At 42.2% G+C, this 27,232-nt stretch overlaps 2 protein-coding genes across 6 annotated transcripts in view; one reads left to right on the forward strand and one right to left on the reverse strand.

Annotated features, from left to right (window-relative positions):
- septin12 (septin 12) overlaps positions 1-9,150 on the forward strand; it is a 43,005-nt gene extending 33,855 nt beyond the window's left edge. For all 4 annotated transcript variants that reach the window (XM_068336473.1, XM_068336475.1, XM_068336476.1 and 1 more), the window contains 9 exons: positions 1,709-2,107; positions 3,795-3,923; positions 5,345-5,426; positions 6,078-6,215; positions 6,745-6,862; positions 7,020-7,115; positions 7,260-7,356; positions 7,865-7,916; positions 8,284-9,150. In XM_068336473.1, coding sequence (XP_068192574.1) covers positions 1,709-2,107; positions 3,795-3,923; positions 5,345-5,426; positions 6,078-6,215; positions 6,745-6,862; positions 7,020-7,115; positions 7,260-7,356; positions 7,865-7,916; positions 8,284-8,449 — 1,277 coding nt within the window. In that variant the 3' untranslated portion in view covers positions 8,450-9,150. The remainder of the gene's footprint in view (positions 1-1,708; positions 2,108-3,794; positions 3,924-5,344; positions 5,427-6,077; positions 6,216-6,744; positions 6,863-7,019; positions 7,116-7,259; positions 7,357-7,864; positions 7,917-8,283) is intronic.
- A 2,293-nt stretch (positions 9,151-11,443) lies between these two features.
- Positions 11,444-27,232, reverse strand: part of fbxl16 (F-box and leucine-rich repeat protein 16) — a 28,189-nt gene continuing 12,400 nt past the window's right edge. For both annotated transcript variants that reach the window (XM_068336908.1, XM_068336909.1), the window contains exons 2-7: positions 22,407-23,121; positions 18,786-19,028; positions 17,579-17,844; positions 15,573-15,657; positions 15,193-15,256; positions 11,444-15,098 (exon numbers count right to left, since the gene is read on the reverse strand). In XM_068336908.1, the coding sequence (XP_068193009.1) occupies positions 14,950-15,098; positions 15,193-15,256; positions 15,573-15,657; positions 17,579-17,844; positions 18,786-19,028; positions 22,407-23,121 (1,522 nt within the window). In that variant the 3' untranslated portion in view covers positions 11,444-14,949. The remainder of the gene's footprint in view (positions 15,099-15,192; positions 15,257-15,572; positions 15,658-17,578; positions 17,845-18,785; positions 19,029-22,406; positions 23,122-27,232) is intronic.

The raw sequence follows: 27,232 nt of genomic DNA on the forward strand, positions 1-27,232 counted from the left end.
ATCGTAAGGCCCTTGAGACACAATATTTTTACCGAAAAGGGAGACATTTTTGTTCTTGCGTTTGTAAAACAAATTGTTTCTGACAGTATGGGGTCCTAAACCATCCTCATGCACACCTGTCTGCAAACACACCTGAAAACGCTGAGGACAACAACATTAGTTGGTGTTAACTTTTCAGAATCAATCTGATCTTGGTAGTGGTTCAGCAAATCTGCATGAGAGACTGGTACATGTACCTGTACCTGTACATGTACAGCTACTGTACATGTTCCTGCAGGTACCTATACCTGTTCCTGTTCCACTCCTCTGTCTGTCCTGACTCATGAGGATTAGTTCTGTTTAGTGGGTGTTGGATATTTATAGCTGATTAAATTATGTGGACTAACACTTACTAAAAGCCTCAGTGTGTGTGTGTGTGTGTGTGTGTGTGTGTGTGTGTGTGTGTGTGTGTGTGTTTCTGCTCCAGCGTGTTCAGACTTGTAGATACGTTGTTTCAGTGAGTTGGAGAGTACAACTCGAGCATAGTGACACATTTCACCTGATCTTTTCACATGAACTGATCAGACAGTTGTTTGGGGATTGATACTGTCATCCAATCCTCTTACAGCACAGAACAGACTACACACACACACACACACACACACACACACACACATAGGACAGAGGTCAAAACGGATATACACATTTACTTACAAAGTGAAGTCCTGACAACTCCTGACTTCTATATTTGTCATTTGTGTGTGTGTGTGTGTGTGTGTGTGTGCGTGTGTGTGTGTGTGTGTGTGTGTGTGTGTGTTAACATGTGTTGTGTTTTGCTCCATCCTGTCACGCTACCAATCTCTACAACAAAATGATAAAGTATCTTGTTACACCGATTCTTCCAGAACTCATCATTATTAGCCTTTTTTTCTCTTTCCTTGTTTCCCTGTGGTAAAACAAAGCAATGCTGACATGAAGTGTGTGACATTGTGGTGCTAGATAAGAGACAGATAATAGAGAAGGGACCGAAGTGAAGTACAGAGATATCTGTGTGCTGTGTGGTATTTTAGAAACTCATCAACAAGCTCTTTGTGAGCAAAGGAATAACAAAGTGACATCAGTTATCATCCGCCTCACATGATGGCCGACTCTTGTAATCTATATATATATATATATATATATATGCATGTGTCTCCTACATCCTACAGTAGAACCTCAAAACACATGTTTCACTTGTTCCGTGACTGATCTCAAACAAGTCAAACAACATTTCCCCATTTAAAATAACTAAATCATTTTAATCCCTTCCAGGCTCGTAAAAAAGCCACCAGACCCCTAAATTATGCAAAAACAACATATTTTATTATCGACCAATAGACATGCAGACTTTATCTGTGAATAATGAATTAAATATAAGTTTATATAAGCAAGATATTTCAGATATTTTGCTCATAACTTCGGATTTTGCTCAAATCCAAGATATGAGCAAAATCCGGCTCATATCTCGGATTTTGCTTGTATGTCGAACAAAAATATGGACAGAGCGACGGCTTGGATCTCACATAACTCGTATGTGGAGCAGCTTGTATCTGGAGGTACTGCTGTATTTGAAGTTATACACCAATGTGACACTGATTCCCAATGTCTTTTTACTATATCCACTCAAACAGTTCATCAGCCGACGAAGCTCTAAAGAGTTTAATGACATGAAACTCTGTTGACTCTGCAGAATCTGCTGGAGAGCAGGAGACAGAAACACGCACCCCGATGGAGGAGAGACAGAACCAGGAGGGAGGAATCATAGACCAGGATCATGACCAATCAAACCAAGGACTTCCAGACCACATGAACCCCCAGAAGACAACAGAAAAAGAGGAGGACAGTGTAGAGATTGGTCCACAGATGGAAGAGAGAGGGAAGGAGAAGGGAATGGAAGAAGGAGAGATGAAGAAAGAGATGCAGATGGAGGCAGAAGTGCAGGTGGAGCTGGTTCCATCGGCGCCAGGCTTGCAGATGAGCTTCATCCGGGGCACTGACCTGTTTGGGTACGTGGGCATTGAGGCAGTGCTGGACCAGATGAGGAACAAGACCATCAAGGCCGGCTTTGAGTTCAACATCATGGTTGTTGGTGAGTATCACACAAATAAACATCTAAATAATGTGTCCTAATTCAAGTGATGAAGGTTATTATTTTTGGGTTGACTGGTACCATTTTTAACCAATAAGTGGTTTTATGAATTTGTCAACTTTGACCAAGGACCCACTTGCTCTAGTCAGGTGTTCCTGGAGACTGCACACAGGAAGTCAGTGTAGTCTGGCTGTGTATCTGAGATAATCTGTGTTCCATCACATTAAAGCATGTGAGACAGCTGTATTTATGGTTGATGAACACGATGGGTTACTCGGGTTCTTATTAGACTGAAAGTAACAGTAGCTCTGCTCAAAGCGTCTTCCCTCTGCTAATGGACCTGTTCAAACAGCGCCCATAGATTTCTGTGAGCTGCGCCATGTGACAGTTCACAAGGATGAGGTCGCTACCTGACACTGCAGGAACAGCCCTGACATGATGCTACCTGGGACTCACCTATACCTACATGTAGAGTTTGTAAAGCGCTAACATCTGTTACCCAGCGGCGGCTCTGGGACTTGGTGCTCTCCAATTTTTATTTTTCCTCAATAAGTTACCTTTTAAAGACCAGAATCTTGTGGTTGTGGGTCACACCTGTAACAAGTCATCAAAATATCACACCCCCACCCTGCCCACCTGTTCTACCACCTGTTCCACAGGTGGATCTTTATACACATGTTGCGTACATTTCATCAACACTCTGACAGCCTGTTTTAACTCAGTCAGACTGACTGGATGTTCTTGACATCAGAGAACATATTGACAGAGCTAAATTAGTCTTAATATCTACATTATGTCAGTATGGGACCTCCTAGGTGCAGAAGGACATGTTAACATATGTGTGATGATGGGGTGTCAATCTCTTTGAGATAACATGTTGTAAAATGAAATGTGATTTTTGGAAGAGGAAGTGGTTTTACAGTTAGATCTGCTGTTTCCGGCCACTGACACAGAACGATGTTGGACTGAAAACAGAAAGTTTGTCCTTGATAATTAATAATCATAAATGATCTGTTTACAATGGATTGTGTGTGCACGTCCAGCAGCAACTGACTCGTGTAAAAAAGAGAGGTCATCCACGTAATAATAAATAATATCGTTGTTGTCGTTCTTTTCTTGGCATATGAGTTGAAAACGTCGTTTGTAGAAAAGATTTCAGACTAAATAACATGTTGAGCCTTTTGGTGACAGTGTCAGGTTGGATGGATGACTGATTGATTGATTGATTGATTGATTGATTGATTTTTCACGTAAATGGATTATCTGATACTGGACCTTGCAGACGAAGTAGCAGAAGGTCTGTCTGGTCATTGCATGAGAACACAGTGAAGTAATACGTTACATCTAATCAGTGCATGTAGGTTAAAATTTTTTTTTAAATAAATACAATTACAACAATTTTTTTTTTTTCTAATGGTTGTTGCAAATTGTGAATATTGCACATCAGATGTGTATATATGTATTGTATATACAGTATATCATGTTTGTCTCTGGTAATATACCTGTCTGATGGCTCATTGAAAACAAAACTGTTATGGAAAACCACTAATAGCAGGTCATCTAAAATAGAGTTTTCTGACGGGTTTTTTTTAGATGTCCATGTAAAGTTTTAAGGTGACTGAAGGTCGGAGGTCTTCTCCATCATGTTTGTCTAGAACAGAAAAGCACTGGTTCTGTGTGTCTCCAGGTCAGAGTGGTCTGGGGAAGTCCACGCTGGTCAACACTCTGTTCAAGTCCAAAGTCAGTCGGAAGTCCTGCACGCCCAACTATGAAGAGAAGATCTCCAAAACAGTCAAACTGCACACAGTCAGCCACGGTTAGTCCACCACACACCCACACACTCACCTACTGTCAGGTACGGTTAGTCCACCACACACCCACACACTCACCTACAGTCAGGTACGGTTAGTCCACCACACACCCACACTCACCTACAGTCAGGCACGGTTAGTCCACCACACACCCACACACTCACCTACAGTCAGGTACGGTTAGTCCACCACACACCCACACACTCACCTACAGTCAGGTACGGTTAGTCCACCACACACCCACACACTCACCTACAGTCAGGTACGGTTAGTCCACCACACACCCACACACTCACCTACAGTCAGGTACGGTTAGTCCACCACACACCCACACACTCACCTACAGTCAGGTACGGTTAGTCCACCACACACCCACACACTGACCCACAGTACGTAGACATGAACTGTGAGGAGTGGAGCTGTGACAGGAGGGTGTGATGTATGGATGCATCATATAAGGCAGTCATGTCAGTTAACCTTTGGACTCTTGGTACAGTTATAAATTGCACACACACTCACACACACACACACACACACACACACACACACACACACACACACACACACACACACACACACACACAGTCTTTGATACACAAATGTTTTTTCTCGCTGTCACTCCCAGACTGTGAAGCTGCAGACCGTGACATCCTCCATAAACATCATCTCCTGCACTCTCACATGTCTGCTGTGTATACATACATGTCAGATTTACATGTTCCACACTGTGAAGCTTATAAAACTTTGAGAAACTGCAACATAGAGTTCTGGCCAGCATAAATGAAACCCTTACTGTCTGCTGTTGAAGTCTGTCAGTGCTTTGCAAAAAGAAGCCTAATATGGTGCAAAAGGCGCTCATTTTCAGAAGTGTTTTCTCAAGTGTGCTGCATCTTGGCAGATGCTTTGCTGCAGACCTTTAGAGGTGCAGTGTTAACTTTGGGTCAATGTGGACATGTTAAGTTTTGAATTATTAAACCAATCAAACGGCACTCTTGTGTTTTCTCGGTACAACTATCACAGCTCCTTCTGACTGCACCTTGTTTGTAGCTGAACCTAACCTGCAGTCCATTGTTTCTGGTCAGACAGGATTTTTGTGAAACCAGGAAGTGAGTCTGCTTCTCCATGACTGTCAGAATGAAACTGGACTATTGCTGTAACATTGTGCTCTATTCACCTCAGTCACGTGTGTGGCTACCAGTGTGTGAAGATCCTCAGAGGGAAACTCCACAGCTTCAAATCTGACTTTACACAACTTCATTTTCTCGACATCAAGTCGACAGGAAAAAACCTCACTGCCCACACAAACGCTGGGATCCATGAAGTGAAAACAGTTTCACAATTATGTAGAAATGTCAAGTGTGTGTGTGTGTGTGTGTGTGTGTTAGTGCACAGTTGACCTTCCCCCTGTCTGTCCTTCCCCCTCCAGTGATTGAGGAGAAGGGGGTGAAGATGAAGCTGACCGTCATCGACACTCCTGGATTTGGAGACCAGATCAACAATGAGAACTGGTGAGAGGGACGAGGAACCACTTGGTGAAGGCAGAGAAGGAAACAACTTCATGAATGGCTGTGACAGATTGAAATAGCTGATCCCACACCTCTATGTGGTGTTGTTAAAATGAGACACTCAACATGAGATCGACAGTTTTGTATGGATAAAGTTAAAAATACAAGCATTTTAGCGCGAGAAAACTTCCACTCTCTACTTTCTTAACACCTCCCTGAGCTATATGTGCATGTCTGTTAGCTTCTATATTAGCATTGCAAGCACCAACACAGATTTTACTGTTTTCTACATAATTGTGGATTAAACACTGTGGGAGTGATCTTTATTACATAACATTATGTCAAACCTAGTGCGTCGTAACAAATGTCTGGATTCATTTTCAAGCTGTCTAAACACCTGGATATTTCCTTCAGAATTTTCTTTTGGTTGTTTGGTTGGCCCACGACTTCATTTTAAAAATGAAGTTGTTCCATCGCAGACAGTTAGCGTCATGTGGGGACCCCCCTCGTCTTTTAAAAGCACAGCGTGTCCTTCCTGTCAGTCGGGTCTGTTGGTCAAAGCAGTGAAATAAACACTTCTGAGAGTTTGATGATGTGCTGCTTTAGATTCGTGGGGATATAATAACGTGAAGCGTTTTACTTCCTGTCCTCCAGCTGGGAGCCGATAGTGAAGTACGTCAATGAGCAGTATGAGAAATACCTGAGAGAGGAGCTGCATGTCAACCGCAAGAAGAGAATCCCTGACAGCAGAGTCCACTGCTGCATCTACTTCCTGCCCGCCACCGGACACAGGTCACTGCTCCGCCCATCAGCACGTCCATTTGTAGACGCAGGCGTGTTTTTGAGCAGTTTCTATGGAGGTCTTGTGACAATGGTGAAAGATGCTCTTTGAATGTTGCTTGAATCTGTAGATTCCTCTCTGGCGTCCTCCTCTATCTCTTCATGCATTTATCTGTAGTTGTGTGTGTGTTCTGTAAATTATAATGGAATATTTGATTGAAAAAAAATTGTATACTTTAAAAAATATGTAGGTAAAGTCATTATTCAGCCCCATTTTATCTCCAACATTTGACTAAAGACATCAGAAAAGAATATTCTAACTTGGAATCAAAGACATTTATTCTTAATTTACTATATGTATTCTAATGCCGCCTTGCATCAACCTCACGCTTTGGTAAACCCTTTTAAGAACGACAACTATTAGTGTCATTAGTAAAAGCATGTTTTTCACTGGACTTTTGACGTTTTTGTTCCAAATCATCTGGTCATGTGATGCCGTTTGCTATCAACATAAAATAACCAGCGATCTCTCTGTTTCTAGGTTACGCCCCATCGATGTTGAATTTATGAAGAGATTGGGAGAGATAGTGAGCATTGTACCGATCATAGCTAAAGCTGACACACTCACCATTGAGGAACGAGAGGAGTTCAAAGAGCGGGTGAGGAAACGTCCGGATGACGTTCAGCTTTCTAGCATGATCAAAATCTGGTTTCCTGTTCAAGTAGATCTTAACTTGAAGTGGAGCCTTCAGTCTGAACCAAACCATCTAAAGGATGAACCAACTAAAGGACGTTTAACTTGTGATTCGTTGACAGATAAGACAAGACTTAGCAACCAATGGGATTTCTGTGTATCCCCAGAAAGAGTATGATGAGGATCCAGAAGAACACATCCTCAACAACAGAATCAGGGTACCATCTCCATCTACATGTCGTACATACTACTGAGTCGCTTCTTCAAAATTATTAATGAATTCTTCCACTCATGCAAAACACATGGATGGAACAGGATGGATGGTGACTCTTGAACTAGAATGAAGCATGTTGTGTTTCCAGGAGAGCATTCCCTTTGCTGTGGTGGGAACAGACAGGGAGCACCAGGTGAATGGAAACAAGGTTCTGGGCCGTAAGACGAAGTGGGGAATCATCGAAGGTATCAGCTTCACATCAGCACTAACTTATGCCCACATGGAATAATAATTTATTCATTATAGTTCCCAAAAGGTGCACACTGACTGCATTTTTTCCAAAGCAAATGAGTCTTCACTGAAAAGACTTCAGTCTGTAGCTCCACCAGTCCCGATGTAAACTGGTGTGAGTGGCCAACAGGTCCAAACTGCTGCCCCCACCCTAAACCACTGAGACAAGAAAAAACATTTGTTTTTCTTTTGTCTTCATGTATTCTTTGGATTCTCTTATCCTGTGAAGGGCCATGGTGGGGGGGCTGATTTTGAGAGGGAGGCGGGCAGGTTACACCCAGGAGAGGCTGCCTGTTCATAACAGGAACATAGTGTAATGTAAAAGTAACCATAAAAACAATACGTTCAAATAAAATGGGTAAAACCAATACATAATAAGAATTTAGTGTAACTTTCTGTCTTCTATGTTGAGACATTCACTGTGTTGGAAAATCAAAAAATAATCTTCTTTTATTTCCATAGTTGAGAATGTGGATCACTGCGAGTTTGCTAACCTGAGAGATCTACTCATCAGGTGGGTGTGTGTGTGTGTATGTACGCGTGTGTGTGTGTGTGCGTACGTGTGTGTGTGTGTGTGTACGTGTGTGTGTACGTGTGTGTGTGTGTACGTGTGTGTGTGTGTGTGCGCCTCATCTTTTGTCAGACAAACACACCTGACACACACATTTTTATATAGCCAATGTACAAATGTATGTAAGAATTAAATGATGTATATTATTAAAGGACTATCAAAAAGCCCAAACTCTTGCTAAACCTGAAAACTTTATTTTATTAATTTAATTTTAGTTGAAGGCACATTAAAGAATGTTGGAGTCTGATTTGTTAGAGAGGGAGTCCCAAAGTTTTAGTAACCTGGAATCTTTTTTTTTTTTTTTACAAAGATCTCACCTGCAGGACCTGAAAGACGTCACACATAATATTCACTACGAGTCCTACCGTGTGCGACGGCTCAACGAGAGCAACGTGAACTTCCGGGAACTGGATCTGTCCTCCTGGCTGCTGGAGAACGGAGCTGCAGACAGACGAGGATCAGGAAGCCACCTCTGATCCCTCTGTCGACCCCCCCATCAGGGGAAACGCAGACATTCAGAAGGACAGATGGGCAAAAGTCTTTTTTTTTCTTGCACCAAATAGGCAGAGAATTGTGTTGTTTTCTTTTTTATAATGGGACAAACTAGTCGATCATTTTTAAATGAAAACTATGTAGAATTTTTACATAAAGACATAAAATGCACCACATATGGATCTGTTTTTGAATGTGAGCACATGTACTCTAATCGGGACATACAATATAAAACTGATGTCTAAACAGCTCAGTATCTGGTATATCACTAGCAGACTAAATTGCCAAAAGTATATGGACAGTTCAGCCTTTATTTCCAGTTGGACATCACAAATGTTCAATGGATGAAATGGGTACCGTCATATAAGTTAATGTCCAGCATTCTGTGTTCAACTTTCACATATGACCAGAATATTCAGTGTTTAGAGGTGGCCACAAGAATTCTCACTTATAGAGTAAATGTTTTTAATTGTTATAGTTAGAAATAGAACCAGTGCCTGAACTGGACCAGTAAAGGTTCAGGTACCAACCACCAGCTGCACCACTTGACCACTAAATGTGTCTTGGATGTATTTATATGTTTTACTGGTGTCATATCCCTCTTCAGATATATTTTTGTAATCATGTCATTGTATATGACACACATTCCCATTGTATGTAAATAAATTTATACTTGGTTGCTTTATTTGGTCAGTGAGTTTTTGCATTTTAAGATCTTTTTGTATGAACATGAGCAACCAAATCACTGGGAGATGGTGGAACCCAATAAATTCAGGTGGTGCTCAGTCTGTTCCAGAAACTGAGCACAAACAAGCATGAAAATAACTAAAATAATAACCAAAATTTCTAAAATAAACTAAAATCCTGATTATTCCTTCTCTATGTTTTTGGAATAACTCAGCAAGTCGTGATGTGTGTGGTGGAGCTGTAGCTGCAGGAACTGGTGTGTTTGTTAAAAACAACGCCACCAAGTGGATAAGATCTGCAACTACACTGATGTCTATCAGAAAAGTGACAGTCGAGAGATGCTCGTTAGAATTAGCTGAACCCTGACGTCCTGGAACCAGCTGCTAGATCAAACTACTGTATAAATAAAATAATAGTAACAGTGAACTGAACGGTTTTATAATTAGTTGTGTTTTCAGCGACAGTTGATGTTGTGGGGTTTCTTCAGAACCCTTCACACCTGGTGTTCACAGACATTAGCCAGCGTTGGTCACTTAAAAATCTTCCATCCCCGCAACCTTTAGGGCACTAGGGGTAAGTTGGGGTAAAGTATCATACTCAGGGCTACATCAGTATGAAGACTGGGGAAACAGACTCAAAGCACCAACTTTCTAGTAAAAGTGGACAGTGCTCTCACCACCTATGATGAGGCCACCCATATTAAAATGATTTGTCCTCCTTGTGATGCATTAGGTTAGTCAGCACTATTATCAGTTTCAGTTGACTGAAGGTATGAATGATTGTGAAACTTCCTGCTCAGGGATATTCACCAGGACCGGTACCGGTCCGTGGGTCAACCAGAACCGGGTCACACAGAAATAATACAGAACTTTTATTTCTGATCTGATTCTGAATGGCTCGAATGGACAGATTCCCTCCTCCACATCTGTCTCCGATCCACTCTTAACGCTTGTCAAGATGCTTGCCTCGGTCACATGACTCCCTTCTTACCGCTAGATTGAAACTCCCAAGTTAGTAAAACGAACAAATAACAAGCATTTGCATGAAGACGCTGCTAATAAAGTTGATACACGTTGGATTCATTTACTATATTTAGAAAAAAGTTTCTATGCTGGTCACATCTCTGTTTTGTTGTTTTTATCTAATGGTGATGTAGTGTTGATTTACAGAACTAAAACCATCACATGCTCAGTCCAGCCGAATGTAACGTCACTGATTAGAGTCACTGCTCCTGTGCATCAGCGCTGCGACTGAAGGCAGGAACTGAACACAGGCCTACATCACACCTACATCTGTGTTCAGCATCATCTTTGATTTCTCCTGTTTGCAAACCACTTGTTGAGCACATGTGAATCAGACTGTTATTCTGTTTTCAGCATGAATTTAAATCAATTCATTTGTTTAGGTAGGAAAGGAACTGTAAAAAGGTTGGGGTTACCATGTGATGACGGGCCACGAGTGGGAATCTAACCCATGACCAACATACCTGTAAGCATAAGCAAGCTACATGTTGGACCTGACAACGGAATTCCGCAATAGAGCGACAAACTAACTTATTATTTATGGTCATTTAAACATTTCTGACCCCCCCATACTGATATTAAACCACCTTCTATCTGCATCACCTTTAAAACACTGATAGACTGTTTAAAACACTTTAGTGTCTCACAGGAATCACAGACTCTTGGAACGTAGCGCACGTCAGGATGCCGTCGGCCAATAGAATGAGCGTACGGTATCACATGACTACCTACTAAAAATCAACGATGTAGTGAGGCCGCGCGTGTTAATGCGTAAATGCTCGATGGATTACTGTATTCACATTCATGTAATCACATTCATGTAATCACATTCATGTAATCACATTCATGTAATCACTCATTAGAAGCAACACAATCATCAAGGGCAAGACAACAGTTCTGCCCCCTCTGGATGGGAGGGGGATTTATGCTACTAGAGCGATCAGTAGAGAACAGACATCTGCCCCACAGGCCATTCATTCATCCATTCATTCATTCAATCATTCATTCATTCATTCATTCACTGCCAACCTCCTTCAGTATGTGTGCATTAATATTAAGCTAAATAGACTCACTTATCGTCGGTACCAGAGACTATTTCTGCTAACATCACTGATGGAGGAGCAGATTTCTGCTGGATGCTGTGGCTCCGCCCACTGTGGCGGTGAATCAGTGAATGATCGCCTTTAGGTGTGAACGGTTTCTTGTCTTCTTAACGTGCATGCCTCCTCACACACCTCCTCTTTAACAAAGGTCAGTCTCACACATCAGTGTTTTATGCATATCATACTCTGTATTTCCACATTCAGGACAATGACAGTAAATATAACTTGTCACCATTGTTTATCCCCTTCTCAGTGAAAGACCCAACAAAGATACAAAGTTGACACACAAGCACAGAGGAAAACACACTCTGTGCACTGATTTAAAAATGTTATGTCAGTCTTCATCATGTTAATGGTCACTCGTGTCTAAAAGTGTAAATGGTCAATGTGTATTAGATCGTTTCACTGACGGGCCTGAAATGTCAGACAATTAAAAAAAAAATTAAAAAAACAAAAAAAAACAATGATCAATGTTTTAGATAATTCAGGCTTAAATTCTGAAGAAATTTTCCAAACAAACAACAAAATATTTGGAAAATCTTCAATAAATAAATCGTGTAAATAAGACACAAATTAATTCAAAATAAATAAATAAATATATTTATGTACAAAGAGATTGAGAACAACCTCTAAATGAACTTAGACAACAACAACAAAATAAAATCAGACCAACTAAATCATGCGTGGTCTGTCCGTACGGCACACACTCGTTTCTATGTGATCAGCTAGAAGCAAACACACACATTGGATGGCCTGCTGCAGATGCGTTTGGCACAATCTAATACTGGCTCACACTAATCCAGTCTTCATTTTGGCAGTCAGCATATCGGAGGACACACAGGAAGCCAAACGTAGCGCTGAGGCCGTCATTAAAAACTCCATTTTATCTTAGATATATTTTCTGATGTACAGTTTTTCCTTCTTATCCACCATCCCACACAGTTCTAGACGCCTTGTGTTTCAGTGCCAAGTATTAATGCATGTTGAAGTTGTTGGTAGTTTAGCTCATTTTAATGAGGATTAAAAAATGGACTTTACACGACCGAAAACAGACTCTATTTACTTATTATTTAAGACTCCATTTGAAGGCCTGTCATCGTTTTCATACACAACGCCCACATTACAAGAGTAACTTAGTGTGCATTGATTTAAAGGTGAAAAAGGGGTCAAACATGTGCCTGTCTTCAAACCGTGATGGTGAACATGTGATGGTGCGCATCAGGATGAGGATGCCTTGATGTTAACTGACTGGTGATTGCTCGCTTTACTCCAAACCTATTTTAGATTAATTCATCAACATTTTCCCGATTAACGACGGATTATTTCATCACCTGCATCCCATCATAGGTAAAGCAGTAGGATCACTTCTCTGATGGATTTCCGCTGACTGGTCACTCGGTCTATCAGATAATGTGGCTGCTTCCGTTTATGTGCAGTCAGATGGAGTTATTGGTATGATTATGAGTCAAAGGAGGCACAGGATCCACACACCTGTGCCTCAGGGAAGACCAGGGATGCTGTAATAGCAATGCCTCAGACCTGGCTTTAACTGGAATGTCCCACCTATGAATAATTAAGAGACCAAACACAACCCCACTGCAACTTCCTCCTGACTTTAAACCAGCTTCAAAGTAAACCTTTCGGTGATTTTCCTGTGCTCTAATTGTTGCCTGTGGTTTATTGCATTCGTCCCATGAAACTTTAAGATGAAGTTCAGATTCCTTTTGGAACTCTGCAGTCTTCCCTTCTTATTTTTAACACTGGATGGGCTGGTTTCCTCCCAACACACCCGACGCAGTGGGACAAACACTTCATCAATACACTCTTTACTATGACAACAGTGAATAAAACGGGTTTCATCGTTTGATGGTAAACATAAATCTGCAGCTTCTGTGGCAGATTTTACGTTTCTTCCTGGTTTACCTTTAAAAGGAATTTGTAGTTTTGTTTCATAGAGACAGTTTGATATGACTTTAGGAACAAAATAATGTCAACACGGATTCTAACATTACTAATTCACACTTTTTTTTTAGTTCAAAACGCCACTGACTACAGGTCTGAGGATGGAGCGGACCTGTTAATCTCACTGATGTGAGCTAAAAACCATTTGAAACAACCTCAAAAGTTTTTCTGTCTCTGGTTTGTTAGGAAAAAATACTCAAATATTCACAAACTAAATAAAGTAGCTTTAGATTCTAGTGGCCCTGAGATCCTGATCCTTTCGTAGCCGTCACACCTTCACACCTGTTCTTGTGTTAAACACTGGATTAGCCTCTTCTCACACAGTGCAGCTTCAGGACCACACGAGTTCAAACACTAAACCACCTGCTTACATCAGCATTTGAAAGATGATTTAAAAGAAGACAAAGACAAATTCAAAAAAACAAATCCGTTCGAAAATATGTCCCCAAGCTGATCAAAAACCTTCTCACCAACACAAATTGCTTTTAGGACCCCCAGATTCTTATTAACATTATTTATTAACTGGGGTCCAGAAATACCATTGCCCTCCATTTGCTCCCCCACACTCATGACATTTTATATGTATGATTCTTCCTTATTTTAGAAAACCACATTCTAACCCTTAGCAGAGCCTGTCAGTCAATAAAGTCTTTTCTTTCTGCTTTTCCCACTGATCGTTCCTTCCATGCTGCACTGCATCAACCACACATGTCCCTTTTAAAAACACAACATTCACAGTTTACAATAGCTTATCCTCCATACCCGTAAATTAAATAGAAAAAAAAAAACATGACAGGAAAAAATATGAAATCAGTAATTAAATCAAGTCCAACACTGTAAACTGGTGTTCATCAGTTATTTAAAGACACAAAGAGATGGAAAAGTTGGTGGCATCCCCCCCAAAAAAGACGGGATCCTTTGTGATTCCATGGCTGAAACTTCACACGTAGATGAAGGAAGAGAGAGAGTGAGAGGGACGTTCCATCGTTCACTTCCTGAACTACACCTTTAAGTTCTGTCCAGTTCTCCAGCTGGTTTAATGGTGTCTCTCTGAAAACAAGAGAAAACTTCACCCTGACGCCTCATGAGATGAAGAACAGCAGTTATATTACACAGAGAGATGGGAAAATGTCCGTCCGTACTCATGGGCTTGAGAACTTACGTTAGTTTTACTTGTTAATATACAGGATGTGTGAATGTGTTTACAGTGTGTGAGTCCAACCCAATCAGCTCAAACACACGTCTGCTTTTCCCTTTTCAAACCTCTTGCATCGACGTCTGTGTGTCTCTGCCTTCAGCACCCGTCCGGCTAAAGGAGGAGAAACCATCAGCGTGAGGACGACCCCCCCCCCCTTCTGAAAACAAAAGCCTTTTGTCCGGTCTGACGGGTGACGGGTCGTCACACCAAGATATTCACTTCAAAATCTCAAATGAAGCTCAAAATGCCATCCAATCACCTTCAGGCTCTGGCATCTACCATCATCTGCCTTCCTGCCTCTCGGTCCGCCTGTTCGCCTACTCAATGGGGGTATGGAGGAAGACAGGCGGGGGAGGGGGACAGGTGATGAGGAACGGTCTGGTACGATAAGAAGTTCAGTCTCCTGGCTAGTATTTCGAGAAAAGAGTGAGGAAGAGTAAGGAGGAGGACGGTAGAAGAATGGTGATTGGTTGGTCTGGTCGGCTGATCGGTGATGGGGGGGGTCAGTGGTCTTACTCGATGACCATGCAGAGGGGCAGGTGCTGGGAGAAGTATTTGAAGAGCTCGGCGGTGGCTCCAGGGCAGTTAGTCAGCTCCAGCTCCTCCAGCTCCTGCAGCTGGATGAGGCCTGAGAGGCCGTTGGTGGTCAACAGGGGGCAGCCTGGGGGGTGGGGGGGCGGCAGGACAGACTGAGTTCAGGTACGGGCTGGGGGGTTATAATTATTTAAAACATAGGAAAACATAGGAAACAATACCTGCAAGAGACAGAAGACGAAGACTCCTCATTCTAAACAAATGCTGCAGTCCAAAATCCTGTACCTGCACCCCCCACACACACACACACACACACACACACACACACACACACACACACACACACACACACACACACACACACACACACACACACACACACACACACACACACACACAGACCATAAACCATTTGTATTAAATGGTGAAGATGTGAATGGTGAACATATTTCAACATCCAGTGAACACACAGATACACTCCTGTGGAGCACCAGTCCAGAACGTTAGCCTGCATTGATCCAAACCAAAGACACATTTTTTGTATCAGTTGTCCCAAAGCTCAACTCATGTCACACTTCATGTTTTGTGTGTGTTGTGTTACCTGACAGCACCACCGCAGATAGAGGCTCCTTAATGAGGACATGGTGGACAGGTAGCCCAGTCCAGTGTCTGTGACCCGCACACACCTGAATGTGGGCACAAACCAAGACATGTAAATCAAAACTACCAGTTTTGTTCAACTGTCTTGTGTACACAAGGATAAATTAATTAAATGTGAATTATCAATATTATGTACTGGTTAGAGAGGACACACGGGATGTCAGAACATCACCTTAGAGAGTTGAGGAATTAATGAAAGGGTAGAGAGGACAGACCCGTTGGTGAAGAATACATGATAATAAGGTAATAAGAAAGTTCAACTGAGTGAACCACGACGCAGTGACTTCATTTAGAGGGCACAGAGGTCCCTAAACAGGTTTTAATGTAGTGTAGCTACATAGGATGAGGGGAACTGATCTAAGCCATCCTAACTATTTAGAATAGCTGCTAAGTTTCTGAAGGTTGCAGAGAATGGTTTTAGAAATATGTTCACATCTTAAACTGGAAAAGTCTCAATTGGCCTGTAGACAGCCTTAACCCCTAACCCTATCCCTAATCCTAACCGTAACCCTAATCCTAACCCTATCCCTAATCCTAACCCTAACCCTATCCCCAATCCTAACCCTAACCCTATCCCCAATCCTAACCCTAACCCTATCCCCAATCCTAACCCTAACCCTATCCCCAATCCTAACCCTAACCCTATCCCTAATCCTAACCCTGATACTAACCCTAACCCTATCCTAATCCTAACCATATCACCATAACCCTAACCCCTCCCTACTCCTAACACTAACCCAATCCCTGTCCCTAACAGACAGACAGACAGACAGACAGACAGACAGACAGACAGACAGACAGACAGACAGACAGACAGACAGACAGACAGACAGACAGACAGATATAGATAGATACTTTATTATTCCCAGAGGAAATTGTATAATCCAATCCATGTCCCTAACCCTAATCCTGACATTAACCCAATATTCCTACAAGCCCTAACAGTGACAGTTTCATGAGCTTCTTCAATGATTAAATTCTCAGAGACTAACTCATCAGCTTCTGCCTTAAATTCTATCACTTTACCTCCAAACTCAGGGAGTAAGATCACAGAATTACGATCTGATGCGTATCTGCACTACTTCTCCAATCGACTTCCACAAACTCATTTTGATGAAGTCTTCACTGAAACCCAAACTCCTGTCTCAACCCCAACCCTTCTCTAGGAGATACGGTCAAGCTGTCTTCATCGACAGGCTGTGAACCACAGTCTCGTAATGGGCAGCAGCATCTCACTTCAACTGGTAGGTGGGTGGTCCAAGACCAGCATGGACCGCAGTATGGAGTGTACACTGCTAGATGGAAGGGTGCTAGTTCACATCCTGGTCACTGCTGAGGTGTTCTTGAGCACGGCATCAAACCTGGTCCCAGGACACTGTCATGTAGCTCATCACTTCACCATCACATTCAACATCTGCTCATCTATAATCTACTCGGGGATGACCACGCCCACATCTGGGGGGGCAATCAAATTTGATTCAGGATTGGTCAATTTCTCTATCAATCACCCCGGAGATGACGTAAGGTTTGGCTTTGTGGTCAATCCGATCGGTTTTGATTGTAACCAAAATATTCCAAACATCTATTGATGCAGGAAGCCGTTGTTTTCCAGATTCTAGGATTTGGTGGGGTTAGGGAGGACCACTATGTATATGTAGAAACCTGAAAAAATGTGTTTTTTATAATAGGACCCCTCTAAGCTTTCTAAGATATGGCTGGGTCTCTGTGGCTTCTTCGATTCAGAATTCAGCTCCCACATGACAAATTATCCTTTCAGGAGTTCCAGTATTGATTGATTTCTTCTGGAAACATGAACGTATGAGTGTAAAAATCTTAATGTTCATATAACAGTATTTTCACCAACAACCTGCTTACTTTAAGTGTAACCTACTTTAAGTAACATACTTACGGTCACAGCTACCCTCCCCTCATCTGCACATAACCCACCTGTCCAACACCAACTCCTCCAGTTTGTGCAGATCACAGGCGATGTACTCCAGGGCCATGTCAGTGATCCGGGGGCACCAGGACAGGTCCAGACTGCGTAGTTTACGCAGATTCTCAGCAACCAGCTCCACACCGTCATCTGTGATCTTGGAGCAGCCAGAGAGGCTGAGGGCAGTCAGGTTGGGAAGGCTGTGCACCATGTTCACCACTCCGTGATTGGTGATCTCCCAGCAGGAGTGGAGCCGCAGAGTGTGAGTGGTGTAGCCCTGCAGGTGGAAGGCAACGGTACGTAAGAACTTTCTATCCTCTCCACCTTCACTTAATTTGAAGATACACACGCATTAATGCAAACGTAAGAAAATTGGAGTTGTGTTCATCTGAATTTCATTTCTCTCGTCAAACAAATTGAACATCCCATGTCTTTACCATATCAAGGTTAGAAATATTTCAAAAACACTGATATTTTAATCTATAGTTTGTTTGTTTGTTTTTTATTTCAAAAATGTGAAAAGATACGAAAAATTCAGGGGAACTGTTTACTATACTGGGCGGCACGGTGGCGCAGTGGTTAGCACTGCTGCCTCACAACACGGCGGACCCGGGTTCGAGTCCCACTCTGTGCGGAGTTCGCACGCTCTCGCCGTGTCTGCGTGGGTTCTCTCCGGGTTCTCCGGCTTCCTCCCACCTCCAAAAGCATGCGCTTCAGGTTGATTGGCCGTTCCAAATTGCCCATAAGAATGAGTGTGTGTGTGTGCATGGTTGTCTGTCTTTGTGTGTGGCTCCGCGGTGCACTGGCGTCGTGCCCGGAGTGTCCCCCGCCTCATGCCCTATGTCGCCGAGATAGGCTCCGGCTCCCCGTGACCCGCTGCGACGGATACAGCGGTGGTAATCTGAAGATGACTGACTGACTGTATACTATATTCAATTAGGACATATTTTCAACTGTCTCCTGATTGGTTAAACGGTTCATTTGACTCTTACTACTTAAAGTTTTAAAGGCTGGTATGTGAAAATATTTTCTGACGTTAAACTGGTCCATGGCGCAAAAAGGCTGGAGACTGATCTAGATTATGAATGTTAATAAGCACAATAATACTAATAAAAGGGAACTTTGTATCACGTGTTAAAGCAGTACTTGAGGTGAGAATGAAGGTGTGTGAAGAGAGTCAGGACAGGGGAGCCGGTGCCTCCAGTTTTCACATCCTACCTGTTTGGCTGTGAAGTAGGCCATGGCCGTGTCGGTAACATGGTAGGCCTGCAGGCTCAGCTCCGACAGGTTGGGCAGGAGCTGTGAAATGGCAGCGATGGCGTCGTCCGCCACGTTGATGCAGTCGCTGACGCTGAGTGAAGTTAGCCGGGCGTTCAGGCTGGACCACAGCCCGGCTTCTGTGAAGTCATTGCAGCCTGACAGCTCCAGGTGCATCAGACCCTGCATCTGCTCCAACATGACCTGCAGGATAAACCAGTTTAACTGTGGTTCTGGTGGTGACAAAGAAACTCCAGTCAACCATATGAATGCAAATTAAGATTAGTGACCACGGCTCTGCATCAAGATCTGCGTCGCCGTTCACCACTACGATTCTCAATGCAAAACAACTAACTGGAGGGGTGCTGGAGCCTATCCCAGCTGACTGGGGGCATGAGGCAGGGTACACTCCGGGCGTGGCGCCAGTACACCGCATTGATACAAATATAGCGGAATGCATCCAATTCATGGTGTGAGCTTTGACGTTTATATTGACACGACTGAGTACAACTGTAAGTTCAATATTTTGTTGACACCTGGCTATGCAAATAAACCAGCCTCAACAAGATGAGACTGGTGATTTAGGTTACGTCTTCCATATCATATTTTGATTGTTCAACAACATTAAGAGTTTTAATAAACTGTCCTTGGGTTTCTGATTTTATTTTCAGTGGTTAATCCCAAGTGGGGGTCTGATCTCACTGAGCTCGGCTCACGTCACACTTCAGTGCTTGGGAGGACACACAAATTGGTCAAATTTAAAAAACAGGGTTGAACTAGAAATCATTTTGTTTAATTTGAAATAAAAGTTTTAAAAGCACTTTACATAAAGCATTTGTGTCACTTTTGTGTGTGTTTTCTTATGATTTATGTTTCGTGAAGTTATGTCCACAGGTTCATTGGTTGGTCCTTCAGCACAAAAACAGATTTTTATAAAATATGGCAGAAGGACTGTGCCCTTATGGTACCAGAGGCCTGTACCATAAAGCTGGATTACGGCTTAGCCAGATAACTTCAGGCTTAACCCTGGCTTTTCGGTACCATAAAGGTGGCTGACTTTCTATCGGGCTACGTTGTCGTGGTAACCTATGCTGAACACCTAACCTGCTCCGGAGCAGGATAAGTTCAGGATAAGAGCTCAGCAGGTAGAACAGCCCTACCTACTGACCAATCAGAGCTCAGCAGGTAGAACAGCCCTACCTACTGACCAATCAGAGCTCAGCGGGTATAACAGCCCCACCTACTGACCAATCAGAGCTCAGCAGGTATAACAGCCCCACCTACTGACCAATCAGTTCTCCTGAAAATGGGCCGTCCGTTCCCTGAGGACCCGGTGGATCTCGGTGCACAGCTTGTGTGCAGAGCGCTCAGGCAGAGAGAATATTTAGGGATGGCTGTAATCCGGTGGGATTGGCTGAACAATGACTGTAGAAAGGTAGAGGTTTTGGGGGGAGGGGTTACATTACATCTGTCAGCTGCTGGAGCCTCACATCAGGAATGGAACGCACCCCAACCACGAGCTGACAGTCCCACACAGTGTGCATTGACCTGAGGGTCTTTGAGACAGTTAATATATTTCTGAGTGATGTTGGTCATTATTATGATGTCCTGGAATCCCTCGTTGGACGGGTTACAAGCAAGACACAGAAAAAATGCCATTAATCAATGATTTGTTTCAGTAAATCATGGATTGATTGATTGATTGATTGATTGATTGATTGATTTTGATTGATTGATTGATTGATTGATTGATTGATTGATTGATTGATTGATTGATTGATTGATTGATTGATTGATTGATTGATAGGTACTTTTATGTATTCTGTTGGCGATGCTGAAAACCTGTGAAGAACACAGTACGTAGAGCTGTTCATAAAGTCACGGGGCTACGATCACATGTCATAACCAAACATGTGGTTCACACACACATTTATGAACACACACATGTTACTGTAGTCAGATACACAAGTGCAGTCATAGTGGGGCAGTAATATTGTAATGGCACTAACTTCCTCATTGACGCAGTCGGCCATGTTTTCCCAGAGATCCTTGCTCCGTTTGGCAGCTGCAACTGTGTTGCTTTTTGCCTGGATTATTGATTTGTATTGATCATATTTATTCATTATTATTGTTTGCTCCTCCGTTGTGAAACATGCGTCTCGGGCTGGTTTGTTGCATGTTTGCGATTGGTCGCATGCAGCAAACTCCGCCCTTTTCATGTGAGCGCGCACAGATCTAGAGTGGACAAGCCTGGATTGAATTAGTGAGTTGATAGCCGGCTTTATGGTACCGAAAATCCGGAGGGCGGATGTCTTGGTAAGTGAAGCCAGATAAGTAAGAGGAAGCCCGGCCAGGTTAATCCAGCTTTATGGTACAGGCCTCTAGTTAGGCTTCTCCTTATTTATCTTAATTACACAACCACTACTGAACCAATCCACACAAGGCGTTGTGGAGGGGGGTGTTCCATTGGGTTAGATAGATGTGGGTGACTGTTTGGCCTTTGCAGAGGTATGTTCTCCATGGAGTTCTGCTCTATGTCTACATGACTGCGTACATATGAAGGTATGCATGAGAGCAGGCTGAGGAATTCTATCAGTGATTTGTTTATATGTTAACTTTTATGATGTGTTGTTTCGGGGGGGTCTGGTAGCATCACATCAATTTAGAGTGTCTGTGTGTGTAAGTATATTCTGTATGTTAACTGGGTTAATTATTTGAATCAAAGCAATCATCAGAAAGATCTCTCTGAAGGTGCAACACAACAGTAAAGTAAAATCAGCACCAAGCAAAAATCCATATATAGCTAATATAACCAACAATCTAGCTCTCTCCATAGCAACCAACTCCTGATCCCTGAATAGCAACCTAGCCTAGCAGTTATAAACAGCTCTGACAAACACTCAGCAGCATTAGGTCTGTTTCGTTCTTGGCAGTGAAGTATAGTAGCAGTAGCTCAGACCCTAAGGTACAATCATTGTGCGTGTTACTGGTACCATAACAAACACACACAACAGCTCCCCCCAGTCTAAAGCCTACTGGTTTCCATGTAGTCCTGACCTGTTTCATTAATTAGTGAACATTAATTAAATATCTGTACAGATGACTTGTTGGTGCAGGAAGTGTTGAGTTGATTGAAAATTACACTGAAAACAATGAGAATAATCTCATGTGAAATCAGTATTAGAGATAAATGAGTCTGTAGTACAGATGAAAGTCAATGGTGCTGAGCCAGAAAACCCACTTTGATGAATAAAACTGTTCATCACCTTCATCACCTTCATCATCTAACTGGGGTTTCACACTTTATCATTGTTTACGTACCTTATATATAATAAATTATGCACAGGTAAAATCTGCATGTCTATCGGCTAGTTAAAAAATATTTTATATCATTTTCATAATTTAAAAGGGATTGGGTCTGGAATAGATTACAATGATTTTGGTTACTTTCAATGGGGAAAATTTGTTTGAGTTACAAGTTCAGTCACGGAACAAATTAAACTCATATCTCAAGATGCTACGGTACGTAGAAGGTACACATTTTTTCATAATCTAGCCGTCAGGGAAGACTGTCAGACTTACCTCCAAACCGGCATCTGTGATAGTGGACCTCTTGAGGCTGACTGAGCGAACACCTTTCTTGGACAGTGGGTAGTTGTCGATGAATTCACAAATGTCCAGGTCTGACACCCCTACTAAGCAGAAAGACTGGAAACCACGTAGGGCGAAGGCTCGCAGACTGACAAACTCCTTCTCCCCATTAGGAAGGAGAGTATATAACTCCTTGGCATGTAAGATGGGTGTCACACCCTCCCAGAACTTGGGCTGGTACAGCACTTTGCGCCATGTCTTGCATACCTGTGCCAAGACACATTTTTCAGCAGTGGTAAAGTACCAGAGCAATCGGTTGAGTAGCTTCTCATCCAGGACGAGCTGGCGCTCCAGCAGGATGGGTTTGGGCAGAGTGAGCGGGGAAAGCTGACGAAGGGATGGCTTCAAGGCCACAAGAGGCAATCCAGCTTCCAGGTCAGAGCCCAAGAGAGAGGCTGCTGAGTTGTGCATCCCCGGGCCATCCAGGTGGTGGTGATGGTGGTAAGAAAGAGAAGATGGTGGAGGGGGCAGGATGGAGGGTACTGAGGACGACTGGCACAGGCGGTTCTTGGCAGCAGGTGTCCCCTTGGTGATGCTTGCGCTGCCCAGACCATTGGGCTGGCTGGGGGGCAGCTTAACCATACCGTTGCGAGTCACGCAGGGAGACTTCAGCTCACTTGGGGTGGACATGTTCAACATTTGGAACCTGGGGAAAGAAAAAAATATTAATTTTTGTGATGTTCATATTTATCTCGAACAGACAGACAGAAGGGCAGACAAACAGACAACAGACAGACAGACCACAAACTGATACCCTCAAAGATTTCAGAAAACCTTCAGTGTTGACCTGTGGATGGGTAAACCAATCACAGCATTCCAATAAATGACCATCATTCCCATTCTACAAACAAACATGGAGTGAATTCTTTCTGGTTGAGGACCAGGATGAGTTGATTATTTGAGGGAAACATGAATTTTGGTCTCTAACAGAAGTTCCTGAAGAAAAATTTCAGGTCATCAGTGAAGCTCAAAAGCAACTGGGATATGCATGAAGGCCATGGTTTCAATATTAGCGTAATCCACATCTGAATGGCTCAAGAGGAATAAAAGAAAAAGTTCTGGACTGACAAATTCAAAGTTTGGATCTGGACCCCACTGAGATGCTGTGGCTCCTGCACACAAATCCTCCCTCCACCTGAATTAAACAGGTCTATAGAAAATACCTTCACTGAGCTTTTCAAAATTATCAGCTGCAAGACGTGTCTTTGCTGTCCAGTTCACCAGCCAGATGAGGTTAGATGGCCTGATAAACACAATATGACCTGTCCATTGTACACATTATTGATCCCTTTGTGTTTCAATGTCCTCCTGCTTTGATCAATAGCATCACTTATTTAACTACGTTTGTTTTTACAGTTCTTCCATGACTATGAAAACAAATAATAGACAGTTATATAACTCTTGTCTTGCTAATTATAATCCTACAAAGTACAGTTACTGAGAAAAGTTGGTTAGTAGTAATAAGTTACTGCCCCACACGTGCAAGGACACTGACACCAGTACAGACATCACTTCTTCTTTGAGACACAACTCATCACCTATGTGTAGGTTGGGCTAGGATTTGGGTTGTAGTATATATGGGTTAGGGTTATATATTAGGGTTATATATAGTTTACATTATTCTTAAGAGTAAAGGCTTTACAAAATCATAAAACACACTTTTTATACAATAGTACTTTATATATTAAAGGCTGTATTTAACAGGAGAGACAATATTAACATAAAAAGCCTGACTGTTATATATTAAAGGCTTCAAATTATTGTAAATATTATTTATATGACATTTGTACCATTTATTTATACCATACCATTTATATGACAATGTTTCCTGTTGATAAAACAGGTTTTTTTGTTTTTTGGGGTTTTTTTTGTTTTTTTACTTTCAAAACCTCAACAGGGTCTCAGCACAAAAAAAACACAATCTGACATTGTACTTTTGTTGATGTTCTGACCCTAGTAGGTTCTTTGCTGTCTGTGTATTTAAATGAGGCTGTGTCATCAATGTTTTCAGCCACAGTTGCGATTTGAACTTTTGGTTGCTTTACTTTACTTTACAATCAGAATAATCTCAGAACATGTAAATTTGCACATGTATTTATAAAACACTCTTCCAGTTTGGTGCTTCAAACAGTAGTCAGATTAGGAGACAGAAACATTTGTAGATATAATCTATGTGTAGTTTCAATATAATTTATGCTGGAACAACAAGACATCCTGGACAGGAGAAAATTGTGTGGTCTGATGTTTGAAGATGACTGAGAAGTAACATTAAATACGCAAAGAAAATGTATATGGATTCAGTGCAGGACTGGTAGGCCACACAGAGTTCTGAAATGTGACAGGTGGGCCAGCTGAGGACCAGATGGATGGAGTGTTTATTTGTTCTAATGCAAATGGTATGTAGAAACCATTAAATTAGACAATGCATACAAATGAAAGGGTTATTGTAAAAAGTATTTCACAGTTCATGTCATAAAATTAATTATATAGTTTAAAGGGGACCTATTATGAAAGACACATTTTTTCAGGTCTCTTTCTAAACATAGTGGTAATCACTAACCCGACCAAATCCTAGAATCTGGAAAACAAACACTTCCTGCGTCTATACATATTTGGAATCCTTTGAATTCATTGCTAGACAGAATCAAAATGATCGGATTCACAAAGTTTACACCTAGCGTGATTGATAGAGTAAATTGACCTATCCTGAGTCATATTTCACTGTCCACCCGGATATAGGCGTGGTCATCCCCGAGGGGGAGTTCGTTCAGGCTACGGTAGCAGCGTGTGGTAATGACCTGGCTCAGAGATACACACTGAAAGTTCCTCACAAGCTGTTGAAGTCAGCTAGCATTTGGCTAACTAGTTAGGTCCACAGTTGTCTTGTGTGTGTGTGTGTGTGTGTGTGTGTGTGTGTGTGTGTGTGTGTGTGTGTGTGCTTGCGTGCGTGCGTGTGTGTGTGTGTGCATGTAAGGCTATGCCTAGTGTTATAGTGAACACATAACCAGGTACACATTGATTTCTAATTTAGAACACATGTCTGTTTTTATGGTGAATTAAAGCATTTTACATTTTGTCATACCTCTCAGTCACATCCCAAGGTTTCATTAGACACCTGTAGCTTAGCTCTCCGGTGTTGTTAGCCAACAATCTGTCATTGTCTGTGACGATTGTTGGTGAACAGCTTTAATTGTGTCCTGTCCATAAACATTTGTTGTCGTCTCCACTGATTTTTGGGGCAAGACATGGGGCAAGACATTTCAAATACAGTGTAGTTGGACATCTGGCAGCTGAATGACATGAATTTAAAAAAGCACAATATGGGACCTTTAAAGACGTTAGAGCTGATGTTGTGTCCGTCCACCAACTAGCGGTGTCCGTCCACCAACTAGCGGTGGACGGACACCGCTAGTTGGTGATTTACCTTCATATGTTGAACAAAAACATTGACAGAGCGACGGCTCATATCTCAAATAACTCGACTGTCAAGCAGCTCGTATCTCACGGTGTACCTCTAATCTTCATGTAACTTCAGTTGGAGTACAGAGTTCTGAGTGAAAATAGTGTCTCCATATTTGTGGATGGATTTCTCCTCTGAAGTAAGATAAGATCATCTTTTATTTGTCCGACATTGGGGAAACTTTCAAGTACTGTTAAAACTGGAAAAAGCTCTCAGTTACCAACACCAAATTTCAGTTCCAGTGCTGATATTTAGAATGGAAGCCCTCTGTAAGATCACATGATCACAACTATGACAGCTGTCAGACCTATTTACTGATGAGACGGACTATTCTTGTCACTTTATTTATTTACAAGGTTAAGAAGGATGTTTTAATCCTACTTTTCTTGGCACTCCATCAAAAGCAAATATCGACATAATCATTATAATTTCTATGTATGATTTCATGCTATAAACCTGGCCACTAGTGTGCAGTTTAACTCCATCACCAGCATGCAGTTTGAATAAGTTGCTTCTCTTTTATTCACATGCATTGATCGGAGCTGGGTGCCTGTTCTTTATGTGCACAATGTATCAGCAGCATGAGGATGGATCACAGGCTCGCTTATGTAATATGCTGACTGTAGGGCTTCACACAAAACACTGTCTCTCCTCCCAGACTACCGATCCAGGCGATTGCTGCTCTATATCCACTTCCATGTGCATTCACATGAATATGTACTGTACATCTTCATCTCTTACAAAGAGCGTGTTTCATATCAATGCTTAATATATCAAGATATTTCATCACTGTTTTGTATTTATCGTTGGTCCCTTCGCAGCTGGACACTGGCTCTATCTGTATTGTAGCATTACCATTACATAATTCAGAAATGTGACTGATAACAATGAACATTGTAGAAAGACAGCTGACAGGTTGAAGTGAAATTTCAGGCATCAAGTAAGAGAAGATAGACCAGGTGCAATAGAACATAACGAAACAGGCCTGGTTAGGTTTACACCAACAATGATAGGACATCCAGCCCTTCAAAATAAAATACACATGTTCAGTATCGCAACAGAAACACATGTATATCAACAAATCCCCCAAGTTTGGTTGTGCTCCTGCAGCACAGACCACCAAACTCACACACACTTCCTGCTAATTGTGCAAACACGGTCTGCTCATAGTGAGGATACTCACTCTATACACTATCAGAGCCCTGTACAACATCACAGCTTTACATGCAGCATGTCTAGTTTGTGCCTCACAGATTAGACAGGTGCTTCAAACCAGGCTCTCGCATGGAGAACAGCA

This window comes from Antennarius striatus, chromosome 16 (genome assembly GCF_040054535.1).
Source record: "Antennarius striatus isolate MH-2024 chromosome 16, ASM4005453v1, whole genome shotgun sequence".
In the NCBI taxonomy this organism is placed as follows: Eukaryota; Metazoa; Chordata; class Actinopteri; order Lophiiformes; family Antennariidae; genus Antennarius; species Antennarius striatus.